The sequence below is a fragment of the Physcomitrium patens genome, chromosome 13 (genome assembly GCF_059467195.1).
Source record: "Physcomitrium patens ecotype Gransden chromosome 13, ASM5946719v1, whole genome shotgun sequence".
NCBI classification, from domain to species: Eukaryota; Viridiplantae; Streptophyta; class Bryopsida; order Funariales; family Funariaceae; genus Physcomitrium; species Physcomitrium patens.
Genome location: NC_143422.1, coordinates 5603539 through 5627093, shown reverse-complemented (window position 1 = coordinate 5627093; position 23555 = coordinate 5603539). Strand labels below are relative to the sequence as shown.

At 34.9% G+C, this 23555-nt stretch overlaps 2 protein-coding genes and 1 long non-coding RNA gene across 4 annotated transcripts; 2 read left to right on the top strand and 1 right to left on the bottom strand.

Moving 5' to 3' along the window:
• Window positions 1-10179: 10179 nt before the first annotated feature.
• Window positions 10180-12367, bottom strand: LOC112290738 (vacuolar protein sorting-associated protein 2 homolog 1). 2 transcript variants are annotated; one of them, XM_090255243.1, is made up of 6 exons: window positions 12217-12367; window positions 11922-12063; window positions 11576-11706; window positions 11253-11357; window positions 10848-11108; window positions 10180-10598 (listed from the first exon to the last, which is right to left on the bottom strand). In XM_090255243.1, exons 2-6 carry the CDS (start codon window positions 11959-11961, stop codon window positions 10446-10448), a joined length of 690 nt encoding a protein of 229 aa, XP_090111369.1. In that variant the 5' UTR covers window positions 11962-12063; window positions 12217-12367; the 3' UTR covers window positions 10180-10445. The 2 variants fall into 2 exon arrangements, with proteins under 2 accessions (XP_090111369.1, XP_024393143.1); XM_024537375.3 differs by having other exon boundaries at window positions 12278-12367.
• A 90-nt stretch (window positions 12368-12457) lies between these two features.
• LOC112290739 (uncharacterized) lies at window positions 12458-14846 on the top strand. The gene is made up of 3 exons (XM_024537378.3): window positions 12458-13086; window positions 13489-13611; window positions 14420-14846. Exons 1-3 carry the CDS (start codon window positions 12933-12935, stop codon window positions 14647-14649), a joined length of 507 nt encoding a protein of 168 aa, XP_024393146.1. The 5' UTR covers window positions 12458-12932; the 3' UTR covers window positions 14650-14846.
• A 6590-nt stretch (window positions 14847-21436) lies between these two features.
• On the top strand, window positions 21437-23111 carry LOC141046074 (uncharacterized). The gene is made up of 2 exons (XR_012218773.2): window positions 21437-21964; window positions 22269-23111. It is a non-coding gene; the product is annotated as an uncharacterized LOC141046074 (long non-coding RNA).
• Window positions 23112-23555: the final 444 nt, after the last annotated feature.

The following is a 23555-nucleotide window of genomic DNA, read 5'->3' as shown; positions in this document are numbered from 1 at the left end:
CTCCCATATAGGAGCTTGGTCTTTCTTGATAAAGAGTGGATTATCCCTCTTCTTGGAAGTACTATAGCATTTTAGAGATTGCAAATTATCCTCCCGTAGACTAGTATTGTACTTTTCTTAATATTCTTTTGGTTTTTTTTTTTCTATATTATAGATCACATTTTTTTTTCTATTGAAGACATGTATTTCTGTGATTTCTTATAGCAGAAGGTAAAAAAATCAATATTACAAATTCAAAATAGATAAAGTTAGATTCTATTATTAATACTCTTGAAGCATTTAGGATTAAAATAAAAACTTTATTGAAGCAAAATGAAGAACTATATATGACCATACATAATCATCATAGAACTAGAGTGCCTCAACCACCACATCAAATTGCAACAGAGATTCCAAATTCTCAAGCAATTATGTCTACTTTAAACAAGAAAGGTGCATCCACTCAAGTCAATGATCTGACAACAATAACAAAAAAAGAATCAAGGATTAGCCTTCCAAAAAAGTTTGATGGCACTCGTTCAAAATTTTGTTGCTTTGTAAATCAAGTACTACTAATCACCTTGCTTCAATATCAATGATATTCTACTAAAGCATCTCATGTTGGTTTCATTAGAACCTTGCTCTCAAGTCAAGCTTTATCTTGGTTTGTCCCATTATTTGAAAAAAAATCTCCTCTATTTTGCTCAATTTTGAAGTATTTTTTGCAGCATTTGGTGAACATAATAAGATTCGTTCTTCAACAACTAAAATTTGAAGCCTTTGACAAGGAACCCCCTCTGCATCAACGTATGCTTAAGATTTCCAAAAATTAGAATATAAAATAAATTAGAGAGAAGATGCATTGATGAGCCAATTTCATTGGATATTGAGAGACAATATCAAGAAGTTATTGTTGTCTATGCTAAATCCTCTAACACTCAATGAAGCCATTAGTCAAGCTATGAAGTGTGATAACCATTTATTTCAACAATGATAAGATAAATATTCTTTAATTATGCCACATATATATAGTAATTATTTTGCAGCTCCTTCACCATTCAATTCTAATGAGCAGTTAGAAGCAAAAGTTATGCAGATTGATGTAGTTCACTTCAAACCTCTAATTGAGCAAGAAAAAAAACATCGAAGGGAACTGGGCCTATTTCTATATTGTGAAAAACTTGGCCATAAGGTTAATAATTATTCAGAGAAATACTAGTGTACATATCAAATGAGGAGTGCGGCCACATCATACAAAGCATTTTAGAGAAACGAGGGCATCCAATTACAATAGGGATCATGCAGCTAGATTCTTAACTACAATAAATCAAAAAAGATCTTGTATTCTCTGCCAACCTTCTCGTTGTTTTATTATACCTATACAATTAGGAGTAACAAAACTAGATTGTCATGTATTATTTGATTTAGGAGCCTCTGCATGTTTTATTGATGAAGAATTTTCTAGATCACACAAAAAATTTATAGTCAAAAAATCCAAAGTCATACATGTAGATCTAATAGATAGTCGAACTTTATCCTTTCGAGACGTCACTTGTGAAATGATTCTATTAGAAATAATCTTGGACAACTATAGTAGCTAAGTAGTGTTCAACATCATTAGATCACTATCAAGTATAGTCATTTTAGGACTCTTATGGCTTGAAAAATATAATCTACAGTTAGATTGAGTATCACAAAAGTTAGAATTTCTTCTAGTAGATCATAGAACTCCCAGATCTATGAAAAAGCTTTTAACATCCAATAAGCCAAAACTTAAACAACTTTTATTTATTGGAGCTAGAACATTTGTGAGGGCAATCAAACAAGGTACTATATTTGTTGTCTATGCAAATCAAGAATTGAAACTCATGGTTGCTACAACATTAATTTGAGAGGCATATAAGAATTTTAAAGATGTATTTGAAAAAAAAAATGCAGACATCCTATTGAAGCATCGTCTTTATGATTATGCAATTGATCTTTAAGAAGCTGCTCAACCACCATTTGGATCAATCTATAATTTATTCCAGAATGAGCTTGTGACTTTAAAAGAGTACATTGAGGAAAATCTAGCTAAGAATTTTATTTGATATTCTAAGTCACTAGCTGGTACTCTAATATTATTTGTGAAGAAGAAAGATGGATCCTTATGAATGTGTATCGATTATTGCAGTCTTAATAAAATCACAGTAAAGAATCAATATCCATTGCCATTGATATCTAGACTTCTTGATCAACTTAGCCAAGCAAAGATCTTTATGAAGATTGATCTATGAGGCGCATATAACTTGGTATGCATTAAGGAGGGAGATGAATGGAAAACAGCATTTCACACCACGTTTAGACATTTTGAATACAATGTCATGCCTTTTAGACTTATCAATGTTCCAATCATATTCCAACACTTAATAAATGACATATTTTATGAGCATCTTAACAACTTTGTTGTGATGTATTTAGATGACATTATAATCTTTTGCAAGAATCTAGAAGACCACAAAAAATATGTCCTCCTTGTATTAGAAAAACTATGAAGTGCTAGGCTATATGCAAAACTAAAAAATTGTATATTTTATGCACCTCAAGTCGAATTTGTTGGACATATTATTTCCAACAAAGGCATTTTTATGGATCCAAAGAAAGTACAAGCAATCATCAATTAGGCAAAGCCAAAAATTGTACGTGATGTCTAATGCTTTCTTGGATTTATAAACTTCTACAAGATTTTTGTTAAGAATTACTCTAAGTTTGTTGATCCACTTACACTATTGATATGCAAGGAAAAAATAGATTGAGGCCCCAAAATAGACAAAGCTTTTCAAAGTTTAAAAGATACTTTTATAATAGCTCTAATTTTGATATATCTAGATTTCAACAAGCCCTATTTTATAGAAACCACTGCCTCAGACTTTGCATTTGAAGTAGTCTTATTGTGATATGGAGAAGATGGAAAATTTCATCCAATTGCATTCTATTTTAGAAAATTCTTAGCAATAGAAATCAACTACAAAATTCACAATAAAGAGTTGCTTGCTATTGTAGATTTTTTCCAAGAATGGCGCCACTTTCTTGAAGACACCTCTCATCAGGTGACTATATATACAGATCATAAGAATCTTAAATACTTCATATTAGCCTGAGTTTTGAGCTATTACTAAACATATTAGAGTATATTTTTATCACAATTTGACTTTTGTATCACGTATTGACCTGAGAGTCAATAAAGATTATCAGATGTATTATTAAGACGTTCTTACCTTGAACCAAAAGAAGGTAAGGTAACATATAATCAACAACAAGAAACCTTGTTAAAACCTAAGTAATCTCATCTTTGAGCAACCAATGTATTAATGCCTATGGATTTATCATTTCTTGATTAGGTTCTTAAAGCCTTAAATACAAACCTTCTTGTTCTTAATATCAAGCATCTTGCAAACAACCTTCTTGAAGAATCTTCTAAATTCAAGTATGAAGACAACCTCTTATTCTTTGAAGAAGGTTTGTTTATTCTTGAAGGACCAATTTGCTTGTGTGTTCTTCAAATACACCATGACTTTTCAATAGCCAGACATTTCAGATTCAATAAGACCTTGGAACTTTTTTCTGGAGATTTTTAGTGGCCTAAAATGTGGAAGGACATCGAGAAATTTGTACTATCATATGATACTTGTTCAAGGTCAAAAAATCCTCAACATCGATCATATGGACTTCTTCAACTCCTTCCTATTCCAAGACAACATGGTCATCTATCTCTATAGATTTCATTACAAATCTCCCACCATCAAGCTCATTTGACACTATCTTTGTAGTTTTTGATTGATTGACGAAGATGGCACATTTTATACCTTACAAGAAGTCAATTATTGGTGAAGAAATGACAAGACTTTTTATTGACAATGTCTATCATTACCATAGATTGTCAGACGACATTTTATTGGATCGTGGGCCACAATTTGTATCAAGGTTTTAAAAGACACTCTTTAAGATTTTTAAGTTTGATATTTACCTTTTCTCTGCCTTCTACTATCAAATTAATGTCCAAATGGAGTAGTTCAATTAAATTCTTGAGCAATATTTGAAGTATACCATGAAAAATCAACAAAACGATTAGACTTCCTACTTGTTGTTGGCAGAATTTACATATAACAATACAATCCATGCATCTACATAACAAATGCCATTCTATTCAAAATATGGTCATCATCCAAATTTGGATATGATAGAGCCTTCAAATTTGGATATGATAGAGCCTTCAAAGTTAGCAAATCCAGCAGCAGAGGAATTTGCTACGAAGATGGCCAAACTTTAAGCAACCATGAAGACTCACTTAGAAAGGACTCAACATTGTTATAAGCTATTGGTAGATGAATTGAAGAAGGAACATCCTCCATTCCAAGTTGGTGACAAAGTGTGGCTTCTTTGACATAATATAAAAACCAACAAGCTATGTGATAAATTAGACTACTGAAGGTTGGAACCATTTGTGATTCGAAAATAAATTAATAATATAACTTATCACTTGGAATTACCTTCATCCATAAAGATTCATCTAATCTTTTATGTTTCACTTTTGAAAAGGTATAAAGAATCAATCATATCATGTCAAAGACAACCTCCACTTCCTATGGTTGAAATCAATGATCATGTTGAATTTGACGTAGAAGAGGTATTATATTCAAGAATAAGACATGAAAGGCTTGAATATTTAATCAATTGGCATGGATATGATATCAATGATCATACATGGGAATCAATTGGCAACCTTGTAAATGCACAAATGAAGGTTCAAAGGTTCCATCAACGATATTTATCCACACTAAAAGTGGCAAAATAAAAAATAGTAGCTTGGTAAGATGGCTTAACTATAAAGATTCTTAGTTCTTGGCTTCATAAAGAAGGAAAAGAGGCAACCTCTAAAGAGGAGGTTTTTTCAAATGTTTAGAACATTGTAAGTCAGTAGTTCAAAATCACAACCATAGCTTATTTATATTATTTTGGTTTTATTTACTTTATATGATATGAATAGTCAAGAGATAGACACCCTGTCGGTCATACCATCTCAACCGAGTAGCTCATGGAGACGACTCCGAGATACAGAGCGACTTGTACCACAAAGACGTCAAAGAATACCATCTAATAGGTTGCTGACAATTGTATTTGAGGTAGAACTTGTCTATGAAGGATGTCCAGAAGGAGTGTTTGCAGAATAATTCCATAATGAAGATACCGAAGTTCATGCTTGGTTACAAGTAGAATGCTTGGGATATTATTGATGGCTCCAAGGGCCTATAAACCATTTACTTCACAAAAAATAACTAGAATATATAACGGACACCATGCAAAAGAACTTCAACTTCTTATACATATATTGACTTGCTACAATATTGCTTCTCGAAGACCTTGAAGCTAAAAGAGAAGGTGATGTCATGGATATATAATTGAAGAAGGTTCCAAAAGGTTCCAATAGAATCTAAGAAGGCTCTAAAATATTCTAGGAGGTTCTTAAAGGTTTCAAAAGATTCTAGAAGATTTCAGTGGCTTCCAAGAAGGTTCCAAAAGGTTCCAATAGATTCTAAGAAAATTATAAAAAGTCATAGGAGATCCTAAGAGATTTTAGGAGGCTTTGGATGATTTAGAAAGTTATCAAAGTGAAATCTTAGGCTTGCTTTATTTCCAAACTTCATAGAAACTTCGCAAGAAGCTTCCTAGGACCTAGTATATATAGGAGTCGAGGCTGAGGAGATCATCAATATTGACAACTTACTTCTTGTAGTCTTGCTAGGACCTTCTTGCCTTGTACCCAATTGTTGTTCTAATGTCAAGCTAATTCCAATTCTTGGTCTTGAATCCTTGTCTTGTATATGGTCCCTAATACCTATCTTATTATAAGGATTATACTAGTTGTTTGTCTTTCTATTTCTACTAGCATTTTTTTTTTTTTAATTTTTACTTCATCGTACTTTTTTAAAATATCTAATAAGAATAATTATCTTAAATAGTCTTCAAATCTTACTCTATTTCTTCAAAATGGTCTTCCAAAGTAATAAAATTTATTTTTACTAAAGACTTAAAAATTACTCTAAATATTTATAAATAATTAAAAATAAATTATATAATATTTCTAAAATATTAATATCAAATCAAAGCTATTTTTCATACCTTAAAAAAAATCATACTATTAAAATAAATTTAAATCAACTAAAAATCTTATTTTCTTAATAAATAGATAAAAAAATTGAGATTCTTTCTCATGCTTTTTTTAACTTCTAAATAATATTTATATGTTTTTTATAAATAATAAATATAAATAAAAGGTTAATTTAGAAATTAATATAAATAAATAAATAAATAAATATTAATAACTCAATAATAGATAAAAATACTAAATCAACTAAGATAATTACTTCTAAGATTTACCAAGATTCTATTTTAATAAAAACAAATCATAAGACTTTTCATAAAACTTTTAAATTCTAATAAATACTTAAATAATATAATAAATTATTTAAGATTTATATTTTAATATTAAAAAAATTTAAAATTATATTTTAATTAATCTACAAATTAAGATGCATTGATAAGACTCACATAGGTACCTTCTTAATATTAGAATAGAGCTTTCCATATACTACAAGAATTACATCTCAATCTTCTCTTATACTAGCTATTGCACAAAACCTCAAACTCAATGCTAAATTCATTAAGTTTAATAGTTTCCACTACTATACAAAATATTTATATTTTTTAAGTTCTTCTATAAACAAAAGCCATCTCTTCTTGATTGTTAGAATACAAAATAGATCTATAACTTTTTTTTATTTTATTTTTTCAAAAAAAAGATAAAATCTTATATCCTAGGTGATGTCAAATCTTTATATATTTCTACTTCTTCATCTACTTCTAAAAACTACTATCTAATTGCTAATTATCTTTTCTTTAGATAAATAAAGCCTACTACTTCTTGTTATACCATAAGATAGCTCAAGCTTAAAATTTCAAACTAAAAAGTGTACAAATTCTACATAGACTTTTTTTTTCTTCTCTATATATGGTAGTAAATATAATTTATAATTTTAAAATTTATAATACTTTGATTTTATTGCTCTACTATGGTAATAGTTTTTTTTAACCAAAAAATATTTTTCTTATATTGAATAGTTTAGATATAACAATTATCACTTCAAAATCCAATAAACTCCAAGTAAATATAAAAATAATAATATGGACACCTTAAAATTTTAGATTCACTTTATGTATCATCTCATTCCTTCATTCTTTACTACTATAATATCTTCTTCTATCAAAAAGTCTTTAAATCTTACAAATCCACAATTATTGGCTTTTAAAAAATTATAGTTCCATCATTGTATTTTTAATGCTTGCATTGTCTTGTAGCCTCTATTTTTCCCTCAATATTTAATAAATCAAGGTCATAACACCTTGGTGCCTAGTTCACTCTATTATTTGGTGCTTATCATTTATGCTATCGATAGAAATAAAATAAAGGATATTGATTGTATTGGAGATGGTGGTTGAGTAAAAATATGTAAAAAAATAACTTTAAGGATTGTTATAGTAATTTCTTGTGTGGTTCTAAATATGCCTACTACAACTTTCACTTATCTTCTCATTTCTTCAATTTAATTTTTTTCTATAGTTTCTCTTTTAATTCAAATTTGTTGCAAAATTGTAGTTAGATCATTCAAATTAAGTTTCATTATTTCTTTAGATGATTGTTATGACTAGTAAATAATGACCATTGCAACAATAGTTCATATATAAAAGTATCAATAATCCTATTAATTATCTCAATTTCCAAGAAGTATATTAATCATACATTAAATAATATAAAGATTATGCAAATTAATTTCTCTACATAAGGCTTTATGGAAAATAAATGGTTTTTTATTCAATACTAAAATCTTTATAAATGATGGTGAATCTAATTAAAATTATAGCACAAGTTTGATGTCAAAGCAGCAAAAGACTAATTTAGAATATAACACAAGGTTGATTTGATATGCATCACAAGACAAGTTTGGAATGTTGTATAAGGTTGATCTAAAATAGAGTACAAGATTACATAAAAAAGAATCCTTGAATCATTTAGTTCTTATTTATCTATCAATTTTTTTCATCTTGCCATATTATCTTATTATATAAAATCAACTTACTACTATTGCTCCAAATCTATGCAACTAACCTTCTTATTATATATCCAAATCTCTTGTTTTTATTTTTCATCAATGGTTGCATCAATTAGCTCTTTTTTACCAAGATTTAGCCTAAGAAGCATAAAAGGCGTCAAAATGAGAGAACAAGTTTGCACTACAATCTACAACTATTAATGTAGTATTAAAATCTAACATGAAAATATTTTGAGAGTACCAAGAATATAAAGGTCAATTGCTAAGATACACTACACACCTTCTAGAGCTTATGTTGTTGTGGTGTAAATCATCTATTATAACATCTTAGCAATCTAAAAAATCCTTATAAATCATTTGAATAATCTAAATAATCCAATTACCTTATACTTATATATGAAGTAGGATCTTTTTCAAATTATAACTTATAGAAAAATTCTTATATAAATAGCAAAAAATCCACAATAATTATAATATATATATATATATATATATATATATATATATATATATATATATCATAAAAGTATACTCATCTACAAGGAAAAAAACAAACACTTCAATTCTTCTAAAAAATTAATTTAAAAAAAAAAAAAAAAAAAAAAAAATTATGGATTTTGTAAGTATTTAAACAATACAAGACTTGAATAAGAAATAAAAGACCTTCAAAACCTCCTTCCAAGACCCCTTTCAAGATTTAAGATCTAAGTCTTATACTTGTAGTAGCAGCATGCCCCATAACATGCCCCATAACATGCCCAAGTATAGATTACTACATTCTTGATAATACTCTTAATCATGATATAGGCAAGTTAGAGATATCTAATCCAAGAACCAAATGTCTTGAATTTAAAAGTAGAATACATTAGATTGGCTTTTAAGAGTGCTAGCCACATGGAATTAATTAAAACACTATAAATAACTACAAGATCAAAGATTATATGTGCATGCATATATAAAGAGTAAAAAAAAAAAAAAAAAAAAAAAAAAATAGTATTAAAAGCCTAGTATAAGGCCAAAGGTTCTTATTACTATTATTGTTAATACAATTTTTTTTCTTCAAATTGTTTATGAATTTAGACTATTTTTTCTAATTCATAACTTTGTCTTTCTTTTAGTTTTTTTAAATCTAAATGTAGCCCTTGCAACCTTTATTAAAATTAAGTTACATGTAATCCAACTCAAAACTAGTAGTTGGTGTGGAAATCTTCTTATTTATTGTATTTTACCTTTTAAAAATAAATATGATCTTTCAAGATTTTAACCTTATATTAAGGTAGTATAAATTATTCTTGTTATTTAAGCTATTAAAAAAATTGTTTTGAAAGTTGTTTTCTTTCTACAAAGCATTTATCATTAATAATAAAAAAATATAAAAAATATAAAAAATAAAAAAAGTTGGACAAACATTATTCTCTTACATGAATTACATTTTTATCAAACTCATGTTTAGTTTAAAAATAAAAATAAAAATAAAAAAAATAAAAAAAAACTATGTTACCTTTTTAAAAGCCTTCAATAGACTCACACTTACAAAAGATAAGGCTGGATGTGGCCTTCCAATTTTTTGATGTAGTCCTGAGGTTCTCTGCCTAAGATTGGGAGCATTTCGATATTGCTGGTTACCTCATAAAAATTTACCCAACACTCTCTCGTTTACTCGAAAGATGAACTTCCAACAGTCGATGAACTAGATTAGGAGTTTTATAGATAGACAGTGCAATATGAAGGTTACAGTGATTTGTTATATCGAAAGAGCATTGTTTGAACTTGGCACAAAGGTCGGGTATTGAGTGGAAATATCGTTGAGGACGCTGTGGGTGTGTGATTTACATCACAACGAATGTAACAGTGAATAACTCTCATGAATGGGTATCTAGTTGAACCACGTCTGTACCAATTCAGGCATTGAATAGAAGGTCGCTCCATTAATTCAAATGTTCGCTGCTTGCAACTGTACAAGGTTTGCGTGCCACAAGCATAACCTGAGAATTGAACCCGTAATTTAAAAATTCTCTAAGCAGCTAGATAGAAGATTTCAACAAGTGTAGAATGAACCCAAATATGTTCATCTATTTTAGAGAATACTCAGCAACAAACAAGTGCAATGATCCAGCTGTAAAAGATAGTACCCGTATCATACCGGTAGCTAATATAAACAATGATCAAGTTTCCTTGTGCCACAGCGACATCCACAGCTATGGGCCACTCGTATTAGAAAATCTCGTAAACAATTGTTTTGGACATCCTAAGGAACTAGTTTAAAGTTGGGTGGTTGCCGTAAAGAAGCAACGCGTAATCTCTAGTCGAATAGAGAATTCACATTTTGCGTAAGTTGTCAAGACGAGCTTGTAAGTCACTGTCAATTCCCCCATCATCCGATGCTGAACCTCCTGCTCCCTGAGGTTGAGCAACTTTGGACGGTGTAGCTTGTACTTGAGGCTCTGTTGCATGAGCTGGAGCCGTCATCAACTGAAATTCATCCAAACCAAAATGAAAGTTAGAGAAGCTTGAAAGTGCAAGATGGACCACGAGACGTCATACTTCACGCAGGTAAAATGTTAGCGAGATTAAAAGAGCTCATTCTAAACATCACTAATCATCTATGATACAAACAGAGAACATCAACTCCTTCGGGCATTCACGCTTGATGACGGACAACCTACAACACTGAAAAGGGCTACCTGTACGGTAACGAAGTAATAGAGAGAGCTTGGTTACCTGAGAGTCGAGATCAATGCCAATTTCATCAAGTACTTGGCTCACAAGCTCTTCAGTTTCCTCTTCCTCCTCATCACCTTCCAAAGCATCGTCAATAGCATCGCCCATAACTTCAGTTGTCATTTCCATCTTCTCATTCTGCCTTTCGAATTCCATCATAATCTTCTGAAGTGCAGGTAAATTCATCTGCCTATTCATCTGACCCATAGCCTTTGTGACCCCCTTCATAGCTTCGGCCATAGCCTGGGTCGACTTTAATGTCTGCCAAATCCAAGTAAAAAAGATCAACGATAATCATGATGTTCCTATCGTCTTCGAAGATGCAAAACAGTGCTTTCTTACTGCTTTGTGCAAAAGGAAAAGAAAATAGTACAGAAGAAAAATCAACTCTGCAGCATCACTAACCTGAATGCGCAGGGAGATGCCTTGTAGCTGTGATTTAAGACCATAAAATTTGGTGATTTGATGTCTCGTTCGAATCAAATCCTTCGCCATCACCTTAACTGCGCCCTAGAAAGATCATGTCCGAAGTTGACTTGTTAATACATGCACCATGTATGAATGAAATTCCTCCGCTCGAATTATTTTTCGACGAGAAAAGTTAAACATAAAAGCTAATACTATTTTAGCGGAAAATGATTGAGATTTTGATCAATAGTAGCACAAACTAACGGTAAGAACATGTATACAAAGCCAGGAAATTCCCTCCAATTAAATTTAGAACCTACCATTTGGCCTTGCTTGGCTGTCTTTTTTATCTCCACTATTAACTTCTTCTCCTGATTCTGCAGATTTTGTCTCTCGCGCTCTATCTCGCGAATGGACTTATCAAGTGCACGCTTATTTTCCCGCAGAAGTTCTGTAGTGCCAAAGAACCAAAAATGCAATACACTCACTTAGCGAAGAAAGGTCTCCAATTCATGATGTTCGAGAGCCACACATCGCAATCGAAAATTAGGGTTCCCAAACTACGGTGAAAAAAATACGACCCATACAGCATGCTACGCACCAAAAAAGAAAAGAAAAGAAAAGAGAAATCACTAGACAAACACGGTGATGATGGCAGTCAAAAACCTGCGGGAGTTTTCTTCTTTCCAAACAAGTTAAAACTCATGGTGATACCACGTCCTTCACAAACCAGAGAGCTGGGAGGAATTCGCTTCAGCAAACCCCTCTAGAAAAAATCTTTAGGTTGTCGTAATAAGCAGACGAGAATCTATCATCCAAAACAAGCAAGTTCTAGCGTAAGTCTTCTCTAGCACCACAATCGATTGATCGCACCAAAGCTACAGCACCTCATATCGATTGATCGATATGAAAACAGCTACATCAAGACCCCCGCCAACCACGCTCCCTTAACAACGCGTACCCACGATTAAAACCCGAAACAGGATAAATTTGACAGAAGCTCGTTAGCAATCGCGACATACCACCAATTATTGTGACAAAACCACCACACGGCAATTCTAGGCTGGCCTCGCGAGAGGTAGCAGCACAATTCGAGGCAGGGGTTTACAACTCGAAGATGCGATGGAGTCGGGTCGAAGACTTGCAAAGCATTAGCAACCCAATCGGATGAACGAGAACGAACCAAGAAGGAGCCTGTCCCGGCGGACCCCGCCAGATCATCACCTTGCCTGACGGTTTCAGAGACTCTCCGGCAAGCCATTTGGCTGTTCCGGCATCGAATCTCTTGAATGATTCTTATTTGATATTTGGTCACCGTAAATTAGTCACTACCATTTGTTTTATACCGAAAACTAGGGTTTTATGTATGGAAACACGCAAAGACGCCTTTCATTACAGTCATCAAAGCTGTCGTGGATGTGGTAAGTGGGTTACTCATTGGGTAGCCGAATAGTCGCAAGGGAATCAGGTGGGGAGTTGGACAAGATCGTGTTGTTCTTGAATTGGTGAAGAGGCAAGTCGTTTCCAAGCTTTTGGAGTTTTTGGCGGAGGTTTAGTGGGTTGTTTTAGGGGTTGGAGATTGTTGGTTGGGGGAGGGCGGAGGTTTAGTGGGTTGTTTTAGGGGTTGGAGATTGTTGGTTGGGGGAGGGCGGAGGTTTTGAGAGGAGTGAAGAGGATATGGGACGCGCGCAGGATGCGTCGATCTCCTTCGACTCTGTGCGGGACAAGAATGTTATGCAGCTGCGTAAGCTGAATACTGCCATCTTCCCCGTCTCTTACCAGGATAAGTTTTACACTGATGCGCTCAACTCCGGAAACTTCACCAAGCTTGGTAAGATTCGACGGATCGTTTGTTTACTCTTGATTTGCGCTAGTTCCGTTCATTTGTTTACGAAAAGGTTCTCAAATTAAAGATTAATAATAGAATAAAACAGAATTGGAGGAGGTTTACAACGTCGTCCCTCATCATGCCTGCATTTACAGCTCTAGCTGCACACTATTTTCCTGATTTTTTTTGGTGAATTATTAGTTCAATGTCACTTAATGCTTCACTTGCTGAGCCACTTGTGCCCCTTGGTGTTGCCCGTGTTGGGTTATTCTTGATTTTCATTTGCCTCGTAGAGTTGCTGCTTTGATTTTAGCTTTTCTTGGCTGCTGATTTCTGAATTATGGCTTTCTTAACCACCACTGTAATGTGATATCTAAGCGGAGATGATTCATGACCTTCTTTCAGCATATTACAATGATATATGCGTCGGATCGATTGCCTGTCGCTTGGAAAAGAAAGATGGTAGCAAGATGCGGCTCTACATCATGACCCTGGGAATACTCGCCCCTTATCGCAGACTAGGCATTGGTAAGTTTGTAATAAGCTGTGTATGTATGCACGTCACAAGCATATTTCAAGTAGTCATGGCAACATGCTTCTCCACCTCTCGTATGAAAGAAACATGATGAGATCGGATTTTCTTACAGTATACCTATTTTGGAGAATGATTGTTGTTATTGCTAACCCTAGAGACGACATTTGGAATCGCGCACTTTGTCCTTACTGGTGTCATTTGATGATGCAAGTGCTGTTATCATTTACAATGAAGAACGTTAATTGTGAAGTGGCCAGTGAAAAGGTTGGTTCGAAAACCAAAGATTGGCATAGGAAGATTACGACATTAAAATTCGTCATAAAGCGTCGGTTTCTGAGAGTAGTATGTATGCCATGAGTTGTAGCACTTTTCGACACGTGGAGCAGGAACACTAGCCGTAAGATTGAAAACTTATATTGTTCCTCTGCACGGAGTGGCTCTTAAGTTTTTGGCTTGTAAATCAACGTACAGTTGAGCTCTTTATTTGAACTTGTGGAAAGCTTCTTGCCCTAAACAGCCTGCCCGTGGGGTTCTGCACAGTTGAACTTTTTGTATTTGTTTTGTTGGACGTGGTGTCCTTCAACTCTGTTAGGTGGTGGTTCATTGCGAATGCTGTGTTCTCCACGTTGTGAGCTGCCCGGATCATCGGGCTAGTATAAAACCAAGGGGATGTTTGCCTGATACTTAATTCTTAGGAAACGTTCGTGATTCCTTTGTTTAGTCCAGCTCCGGTGGCCTTCTCTCATACCCATTCTTGTTGCACCACGGCAAGTATTCTGACTCAAATTTTTTGTGGCGCAGGCTCGAAGCTGCTTCAGAATGCTCTGGAACTTTGTAAGGATGATCCCAACATTGAGGAGGTCTATCTCCACGTCCAGATCAATAATGACGAGGCGATAGAGTTCTACCGACAGTTTGGGTTTGAGATTACCGACACTATCAAGAACTACTACAAACGGATTGAGCCTCCACATTGCTATGTCTTGTCTAAGTCCTTACTGCCTGTGGACAAAGCGAATGGGAACTCGTGATTCGCCACGGCCACACCTTGACATTACAATTTTGTGCTTTCTATTCTTTTAGATTGTGGTTATATTTGAAGTTCAGCCCGGTGAGTAGTGGATTGCCAAAGGCTTCCATAGCACACTAGCGTACAGGAATGAAAGAACATCTTTCAATTGTGTAATTCATGCTTACCATCGAGCTGTTTTGATGTGCAAGTTTTCAATCTGTCTTTGCATGTTAGGTAGACTTGGTTGCTATTTCGCAATCTAACTCAAATGGAGTTAACGTTTGTTGAATCAGTTATCCAGAGAATAGAACGCATGCGTGATAGAGGCAAGATGCTCGATATGAAAGTAAAGTTAATGCCTGAAACTGTGTTAGTTCTTTAAGGCATAGTGTGGGTGTGGGTATGTCCGCCCAGGTTCAGTTCATAGCCACGGCTAACTATCACAGATCTCCATCCTATTTTAGATCTCATTCTCCCAATCATACCACTTGTTAACGATGTCTAGGTCAGCCCAACACGCTCAAGTGAAGTATTCTTCGACTGATTTTTTGCTTGGGCCATGTACATTACGGTTGTAGATTATGTTAAGGAACTGTGGAGGTATTCTGTATCATGTAAGATCAAACCAAGCCCTGGTAGCTTATAAGTCCTTTCAGCACTCATCTGAACCGTCCCCTCCATTCAATGTTCTCACAAATGCTCCTCGAACGTCTTCTCCTGTTGACCTAGTATTCGTTTTCACGAGGTTTGAAGCCATCATGACTGGAATGGTCGACTGTTGTCACACATCTCTGCGGTGGACTTTTTCAATATCTCTCTTATCCTATGTGGCACCCCATTTGCTTTTACGCTTCACACAACAAAAAAGGGTTTACGTCTTTGCTATTGATTTTGGAACATAAGATTTACATGTTTCAGTAGATTATCTCAATGTTCAAGAAGTGGGGCCAAGAAGTGGGGCCACTAAACAATGTATTCCTAGTTTTCCTAATTCAAATACTTGTTGATTTTTGGACGTACTTGGCATTGTTTTTAGTATTCTTTTTATAGAAAAACAATTAGAGTATATTTTTAACTATTATTATTATACTTGATAAGTCAATTTCAAATAGTACGTTTTATTTTAAAATTTGTCCAAATTCTTTTTTAAGATTTTGGTATTACATTACTTGCTAATTGTTCAAAAGCAAGTTCCTACTTTAAGAGGCTACAAGAGTTGCATATTACAAATCAAGAATATATGATTAGTTGCCTCAATTCCTTACTTTCTTGGTCATTGAGTATTCCCAATTTGTTGTTGCTAAGAAAATATATATATATATATATTTATTTATTTATTATTAATTTAATTTCTTATTTTATTTCTCTAAAAAACTAGTTTCCCTGTACTAGATGAACCAAATTAGAGTAGGACACATTAATCTTGAAATAGACTAGTCAAATCAAATTGTGAAGAAACTCAAGAGACTTCGATATACAATTAGATTGATAGTATGAAAAAATCAACATGCATTACCAAAACTAATTACGACAAAAAAAAAATATATATATATATATATATATACTCGATACATGTTTTTGACTCAAATACTAAATGAAACACGATCTTTTCAGTTGATAAGAGATTGAGTTCATAGTAGAAACTCTAACTTGATCAAGAAAAAAGTAATAATCTTTACTGCTACTACTGCTAAACAGACAACAATGACAACATTTTCAGCATCATCACTTGGTAAACTTCAAAAAGATACACTGATGTCTTGAAGAAGGAACATACAAGTTCTGTTCGACAAATGAAAATACTCAGAATAATGAAGGCAAACTTCAATCTTGCAAACAACTTGCAATGAAGTAGCATGCGGAGGATACAAAAAGCGACGAGTCCTCCCGGGACACGAGCACCCTCGGGCTTGTGAGGAATGGAGCGAATTTTTCATCGAGCTACATCGATACCAGTGCGGATGTATGCTTCGATGGGGTTCCCTAGAAAGAAGCTAGAAGAAGAGTTGTGAGACGAAGAGAGAAAAAGAGAGAGAGAGAGCGCGAGAGAGAGAGAGAAGCAGTGCAATTGTTTCATGAAACAGTTCCAAGCCCTGAGCCATGCGTCAGCGTGGGGCCTGCAACGCGCATGTTGAGGGAAGAACCCAACGCAAGCGGAGGAGTATGGGCGCTGTCAGCCAGCGGCGAGAATCGAGAAGAATTTCTGGAAGAACGCGAGCGCACATCGCCAGAAAAGCTCCAATCATCAAGCAGTGGCGAAATTTTCCTGGCTCGGGACGACGTGCCGAACAGCCGTCGTGAAGAAGCAAAATCCCTTTGTTTTCTTCTTTTGTTGTGTTGTGTTGCACACTCTATTTCTTTCTCTCTTTCTCTCTCTCTCTCTCACTCTCCTCTCGTCGTGAGGAAAGATGTAAGGCTGGGAATCAAGCGAATGGGGATGGGTGCTCGCCCGCCTCTGTCAGTCCATTCGTGGCCACAGAATGCCGATCCATCGCCACAGCACGGCCTGCTTTGCTTGTCTCCCCACATGGCTAGAGCTTCTGCCCACGCTTCCCTATGCTCTCCTTCGTCGATCCACTCTGACACGGACTCATGCATCGCTCCATCCTCAACAACACCAACTACATCAACAAATTGTGACAAAAGCAAACACACCCGCCCACACACACATACACACACACACACTTACATATGTACACACATGCACATACATACATGTACATGTACATGTACACACGCTTTCCTCACTTCTCCTCCTCCTTCTCTGTGGAGTCTTTGCGAAACGTTGTTGCACTTCTCAAAACAAAAAGCATTCTGCTGATCTTGTGTGGGTGCTGTGCACTAGAAGTATTTTTCCACCCCTTGAATCTCTCACAAGAGCCGGTTTTAGGGTTTAATTAGAAGAGATTCTTTCTTACATGCACCTTTCAAGGTTTTTACACAATGTTATAGAGTGTTCAGGTAGCAAATTACGTCTTAAGATGTATTCTTAGTAAAGACAATGTTTTTTGAAATTTAAAAAAAAATATTTCATAAGTCATAACTTATAATGATCAATCATTTAAAAGGTGAGAAGGGAAGAAAATTAGTTGAAGCAATACATGACAAACTATTACATCCACAAATTCTAAAATCACTAAAAATCACAAACATGGTTTACATAATTAGATAAAAATTGATAAATTTTGGTTTCAATTTCTAATACAAAACATTCAAATATAAACAAAATGCAAAAATAAAAACAAATTAGACATGTCATGTGATTTTTTTTGTAAATAAAGTCATATTAAAAAATTTATAATAAATAAAAATAAAAAAAACAAATTAAGGTTTGAGTCAAATTCTTAGTGATAATATAGTTTTATTTAGAAAAATAAAATAATATACTAAAATATTATCTATTTTCTTTTAATTATAATAGATATTAAAATATTAAATCTGAATATTTAATTATATATTAATGATTATTTTATATTTATTCTATGCATATATAATTAATATTAAATTATTAATGCAAAGCCATTTTTTGGATTTCAATTTGTTTGCTAAAATTTTCACTTAAAAAGCAATCAATTTGAATAAACCAAATATTTATATTAATTTCTAAAAAATTCATACAATCATACATAGATTTAAGGAGAGACCTCAAGCTTGTAAAATTTGGAATTAGACTACTCTGCTCCAATATAAATTGATATCTAATCTTTAGAAATAGAAACCTTTAAAAAAAATTATATATAATATTTTCTCTATAATCTAATATGGTTGGTGGACAAAAACAATATTAACTAATACAAGAATTAAAATACCTATAAAAGATTTGATCATTGTGTAATAAATTTTGCTTATAAACCCTAAAGATTCAACGAAGTAAATATGTCTTCAAAATGAGATATAGAATGATCACCACACAAAAACTATCATATAAAGAGGTATAATAAAATATGGACAAATTACTTTAAAAATTAATGATTTCTTTTTTAAAAAACCTCCTCAAACATGAAAAAACTACTTAAAAGATTTGAGACAAAATATAATTTGAAAATCACCTAATTAATGCTCAATTACACTAAGTAATTAAATGGAATTTAAAAACAATACAATGTGGTGTAATTATATACCAGAGTATAAAAATACTAAGAGAAATAGCAAAAACTCAATATAATATTCTTAGGTTTTCTCCATAGGTATTAGGAATTATGAAAATTATTTTATAGTATGTTTTATTTCTTCAATGTATTAGATAAATCCTATTTTCAAATTAAAACATTTATTTATAATAATCATTTTGTTGTCATGTATATATTTGATGATATTTTATCAATTAAAATATTTAATTAAAATTAACACGAATTATCTTTAGGGAAAAAAAGTGTATATTTAAAATATTTATAATACTCAAAAAGATATTAATATATACTTTTGAAATAAGAAACTAGTTAAGGATCACAAACATTATCCCAACACAACAAATCTAAATATCAATCAACACATATAAAATACTAATATAAAATATTAGTAAAATGAACCATGTGAGACAAATAACAAAGACAACAAACAAAAAAGACACCACCAAATCCTATCACAAGAAAAAAATTGTCATTGAACTCATCAACTTCACAAAAATCATGCTTTAGAAATGGACATGTTTCCAAGAGAAGAAGAAGACAAAGGGGGGAGAGGGAAAGAGACAAAGGGATTGAAGAGAACAATGGTACCATCAAGAGAAATAAAATTAGGTAAATAAATAGATAGATATAAAGATATATAGAGAGAGACAAAGTTTTACTAGAGGATGTGACGCCACTACCACCACCAGGGTGCACGGAGCTGGACGGTGGGTGGCCTTGGAAATCGATGGCTACCTCGCACCTTCTCACTGCGCCACCACACCCACTTCACCAATCTGTAATAAAATAAAATAAAAACACAAAACACAAAAGAGTACACTAGATAGATAGATAGATAGATAGATAGGTAGACAGACAGATGGATAGATAAGTAAACATATAAACAAACATAGAAGCTAGCAAGCAGAGGAAGCAAGGAATGAAGCAACGGTGGCGAGATAGAATGGAAGCTAGTGGCGATGGTGATGGTGGTGGTGCTACTGCAGCAAGCAGAGTAAGGCGGCGTCGCTGCCGGCCTCGAACCAGGCGATGGCAGCACCAGCCACGAATGGGAAGCGCGTCCGTTGCCGCTGACTGCAGCTCAGCAAGGTGGGGCGCGGCGATAGGTGGACTAGCTCGCGATGCGGGAAAAAGCTGTACTGAGCTCCGTGAGTCAGAACGGAGATAACCTGAGAATGGGCAAGGAAGGGAAGGGAGGGAGAAGGACGAAGAAGCGGAAGGTAGTGAGGGGTGGGAATTTGTTGGGCACTGCAGCGCTGAAATCTAGTCCTGTCCACTCCTACATGATGGCTGCGAGAATATGTCCTGCTGCACCTGGATTGAGGCCTGACACATGGTTGCAGCTTTCATCGACAACGCTCCAGCCCTATGGACGTAATCAGTGGGTAGAAAAAAGGACTTTTGGTTTCACTGGCAGATGGAAGAATAGATGGGGCTTTCTTCGGCCTGTGTGAGTTATTATTATAGGTAGGAGGAGAGGGTGTGTTAAGACGACGCTGTATCCGTTGCTGCCCTCAACGTTATACCGGAACGGAGGGTTGGAAGTGCATCTCGAATCTCTTGCGTCACTGGTCAATTATCTGTCCATCTGTTTGTGAATAGACGTTGGCTTAGACCAGTCAAAGCAGATGCCATCTTTTGTGATCTCATCGTGAACATCCGGTGGCGGGTTGGAGATCGCGCACCCAACCCCATGGCGTGCCTACTTGCCCAGTCTTCACCATTGTTCGCTCAGAAGCTTAATCTAGCCATTTGAAGAGAAACACCTCAATAATTTCAATGTAATTATTTAAATATGAAAGTATGAAGAAAGAAGAAAAAAGAAAAAAGAAAACGTGCTTCTCCCTCACACTTAGGTTTGTCTAGCTGCAGTGACGAGTTTAGCTGGGACTGGAAATTTTGTACTGATCAGATCGTGAGCCTCCATCGTGCGGGTACAATCTACACCTTTCCAAATGACGGAGTGGGCACGCATGAGCCGGGCCAGCCTTGTCAGTAGCGTATTAAAAAGAAAAAACACCACGGCTCTGCGTCACGGGGCAGCGCTTTCTTGAGATGCCATATTCTGAATTTCAGATGATGAGAATGAGAACTTTTGGGATCGAAGCGCAGGCCCACTTCATCATTCACTGATGCACCCATTCAGCTTCCTTCTAATTTTTGCTTTTATTTTAAATAAAGGCAAGTCAGAAAGTCAATCTTCGGTGCCAAATGAGACAGGCCGGATTTGCAATTGTGCTCATGGTATACATGATTACTCTTCCTATAAATACGACGAGTTCATTTCGCTGTAGCTGGTCTTATTTAGGAAGGTGCGGATACCCATTCGCGTAGGTTGTCATTACATATGCACACATTGTTGCCCACCTGGTATCATATACTCCTGGGCTTAAAATCAATCTGCGTGGGAATTTCAATTGCGTTCATTGCATATCTAAGGCAGCCGATTTTCACGAAAAGCATTTAATAAATTTTATAAATTTTATGTGTGACGCCACGAACGAACGAACGAACGAAACCCTTCTCTTAGATCTAGAAAACAAGGTTTCCGCTTACAACTGCGGTAGTCACAAAAAGATGATGATCTCCTTCGGTTGCTTGTTTATTAATAGAACTTAAAGGTGTTAACTGTTTTATAATGGTCAACAATGCGTCCGTTGACGTCCGTACGGTGGGAACATTCTTCGTCTCCCAGAGCTAGCTGCCCGGGAAACGTGGGACCTCGGAGTTGAACCAAGCCATTGTTTCGATGAGGATTTGATTTTTGGGGGCACGGGCAGCCTGTGTGTTGCGAACCGATGGGGAGCTGGAGCTTGGACAGAGCCTGTCGATGAGCACTCAGCTGCGGTGGAAGTACTTAAATAGAAGGCTCACACTGCCTCCCCCATCGCGTCCCGCACCTCACCAGCGTCCCAGGACGACCTGGTTTTTCACGCCGCTGCGATAGATTGTGTGTTTCCAGGTGGTAGCTTGTGGTGCATAGGAAGCTTTTGGTCCGTCATCTTCTCGTTTGCTGAACTCTGGAGATGAGGGTCAGCACCATCAGTCATTTATAGCTTTTTCGGACTGCACTGGCTCCCCAATTTTATCTCCTTGTCGCTGGGTGCATGTTTCTGTGCGTTTGGGTATTGGTTGTGTGAGCTCACCAAGGACACACGTTGGGGTTAGATCACTTATCCACACATTGCGACGAATGCCTTCGAGGTATATACACTCGTGTAATCACTTCCCCCTCTCGTGCATGAGTTAGCATTGCCCGAAATGCTCAGGTTCGCGGTTCGGAGTAGCTAGTGGTAACAGTCTCTTCCAGTTTGCTGCTCTTTGATTGGGTTACACACTAGCAACCTACTATGGGTTCAGTCGCATTCCTGCTTCCGATATAAGCATGAACTAGGTGTCGGTGTCGTTGCCATTGACCAGTAGTGAGAGAGTCTAGCTTCATCTTAATATTTGCCAATGCAATTGCTATTAATGCCTTCTCCTGTCATTCCTGCTGCTGCTGCTGAAGAGCTAGTGCCAACCCGAGCTCAGCCGGAGAAATTGTAATGCTTAGTTAATCCACTCTTGGCTCTATGATGCACGAATTCCAGAAGCGTACATCTAGATCAGCTGGTGGCGTCGCCTCGAAGATCTTCTGCCGAAGCAGCAATTGTTGTCGTCATATATGGACTGTAGAAACACCTGAAGCGAGTGAGGACCATCCGATTCTAGCCATGGAAACAGATAAGAGCTCATGTCTGGGTTCCTGTTTCTGTGATGCTTTTGAGGTTTGCGCATGAGATAGCATCGGTTAGGCTTCAAACTCTTGAGGTGTTTCTACAGGCTACATATGATTGATAGCTTTGTCGATATCCAAGCTCTCGCCATTCTCGATTGCATGTCGACGGCAGCAACACGGATACAGTGAGAGTGTGTGTGTGTGTGTTGCATCCTCTGCATTGGTTGGTCTGATCCATTGTGTGGGCGGTTATGAATTTAATCTTGTGTGTTCATTCTAAGAGTTTCAAACTTGATGGACGTCATTTAAATTTATGTGTGTGTGCATGAAAGGCTTGTAGGTGTAGATGAATGTGTTCCAGAATGGTGAGAAAGTAAAGCATTGTGAGAGTAGTCATTTGATAGAACTGTGTATACATGTATACTTTTAATGACCAGTGATTGACGGTGGTGGAGATAGAAGTTGTACCTAGTAAAATAAATAAGGATGATGGACTGAGAATAAAAAGTTTATAGTAAAACAGAAATGAAATAACATAAAGATTAGAATATCATATTTAAATAAAATGGGAAAGATATATATATATATATATATATGTTTATTATTTTTCTGAAATAAAGGTTTGTTAAAATATCTTACGTTTTTGTTAACAAACACTGCTTCACGTGCTTGCAAAAACTTATCACCATAAATAAGTCAAATGGTCCATGTTTGTTTGCAAAACCATCATAATATGTTAAAAGTCAGTGACTATAATGGAAAAGAAGTTGTAGCTTAGAGCTTTATAAATTAAACTATTATTAATGTGAAATTTACACATAAAAAGACATTTATATCAACAAATGTAAAAAACTAAATTGGATCCAAATATTAGGTGGAGTAACAATTCTTGCTTAACTTTTAATTTTTTCTTTTCCTTGACTACCAAATTCTGCCATGTAACAACCAAGAAAAAAACTATATGTATATATATTATATTAATTTAATTATGTAAATTTTAAACCTATTTCACAATAAATAAGAATGATAAATAAATTTTAATACAATTTTTTTTTTTTTGCAAATAACATTTATTTA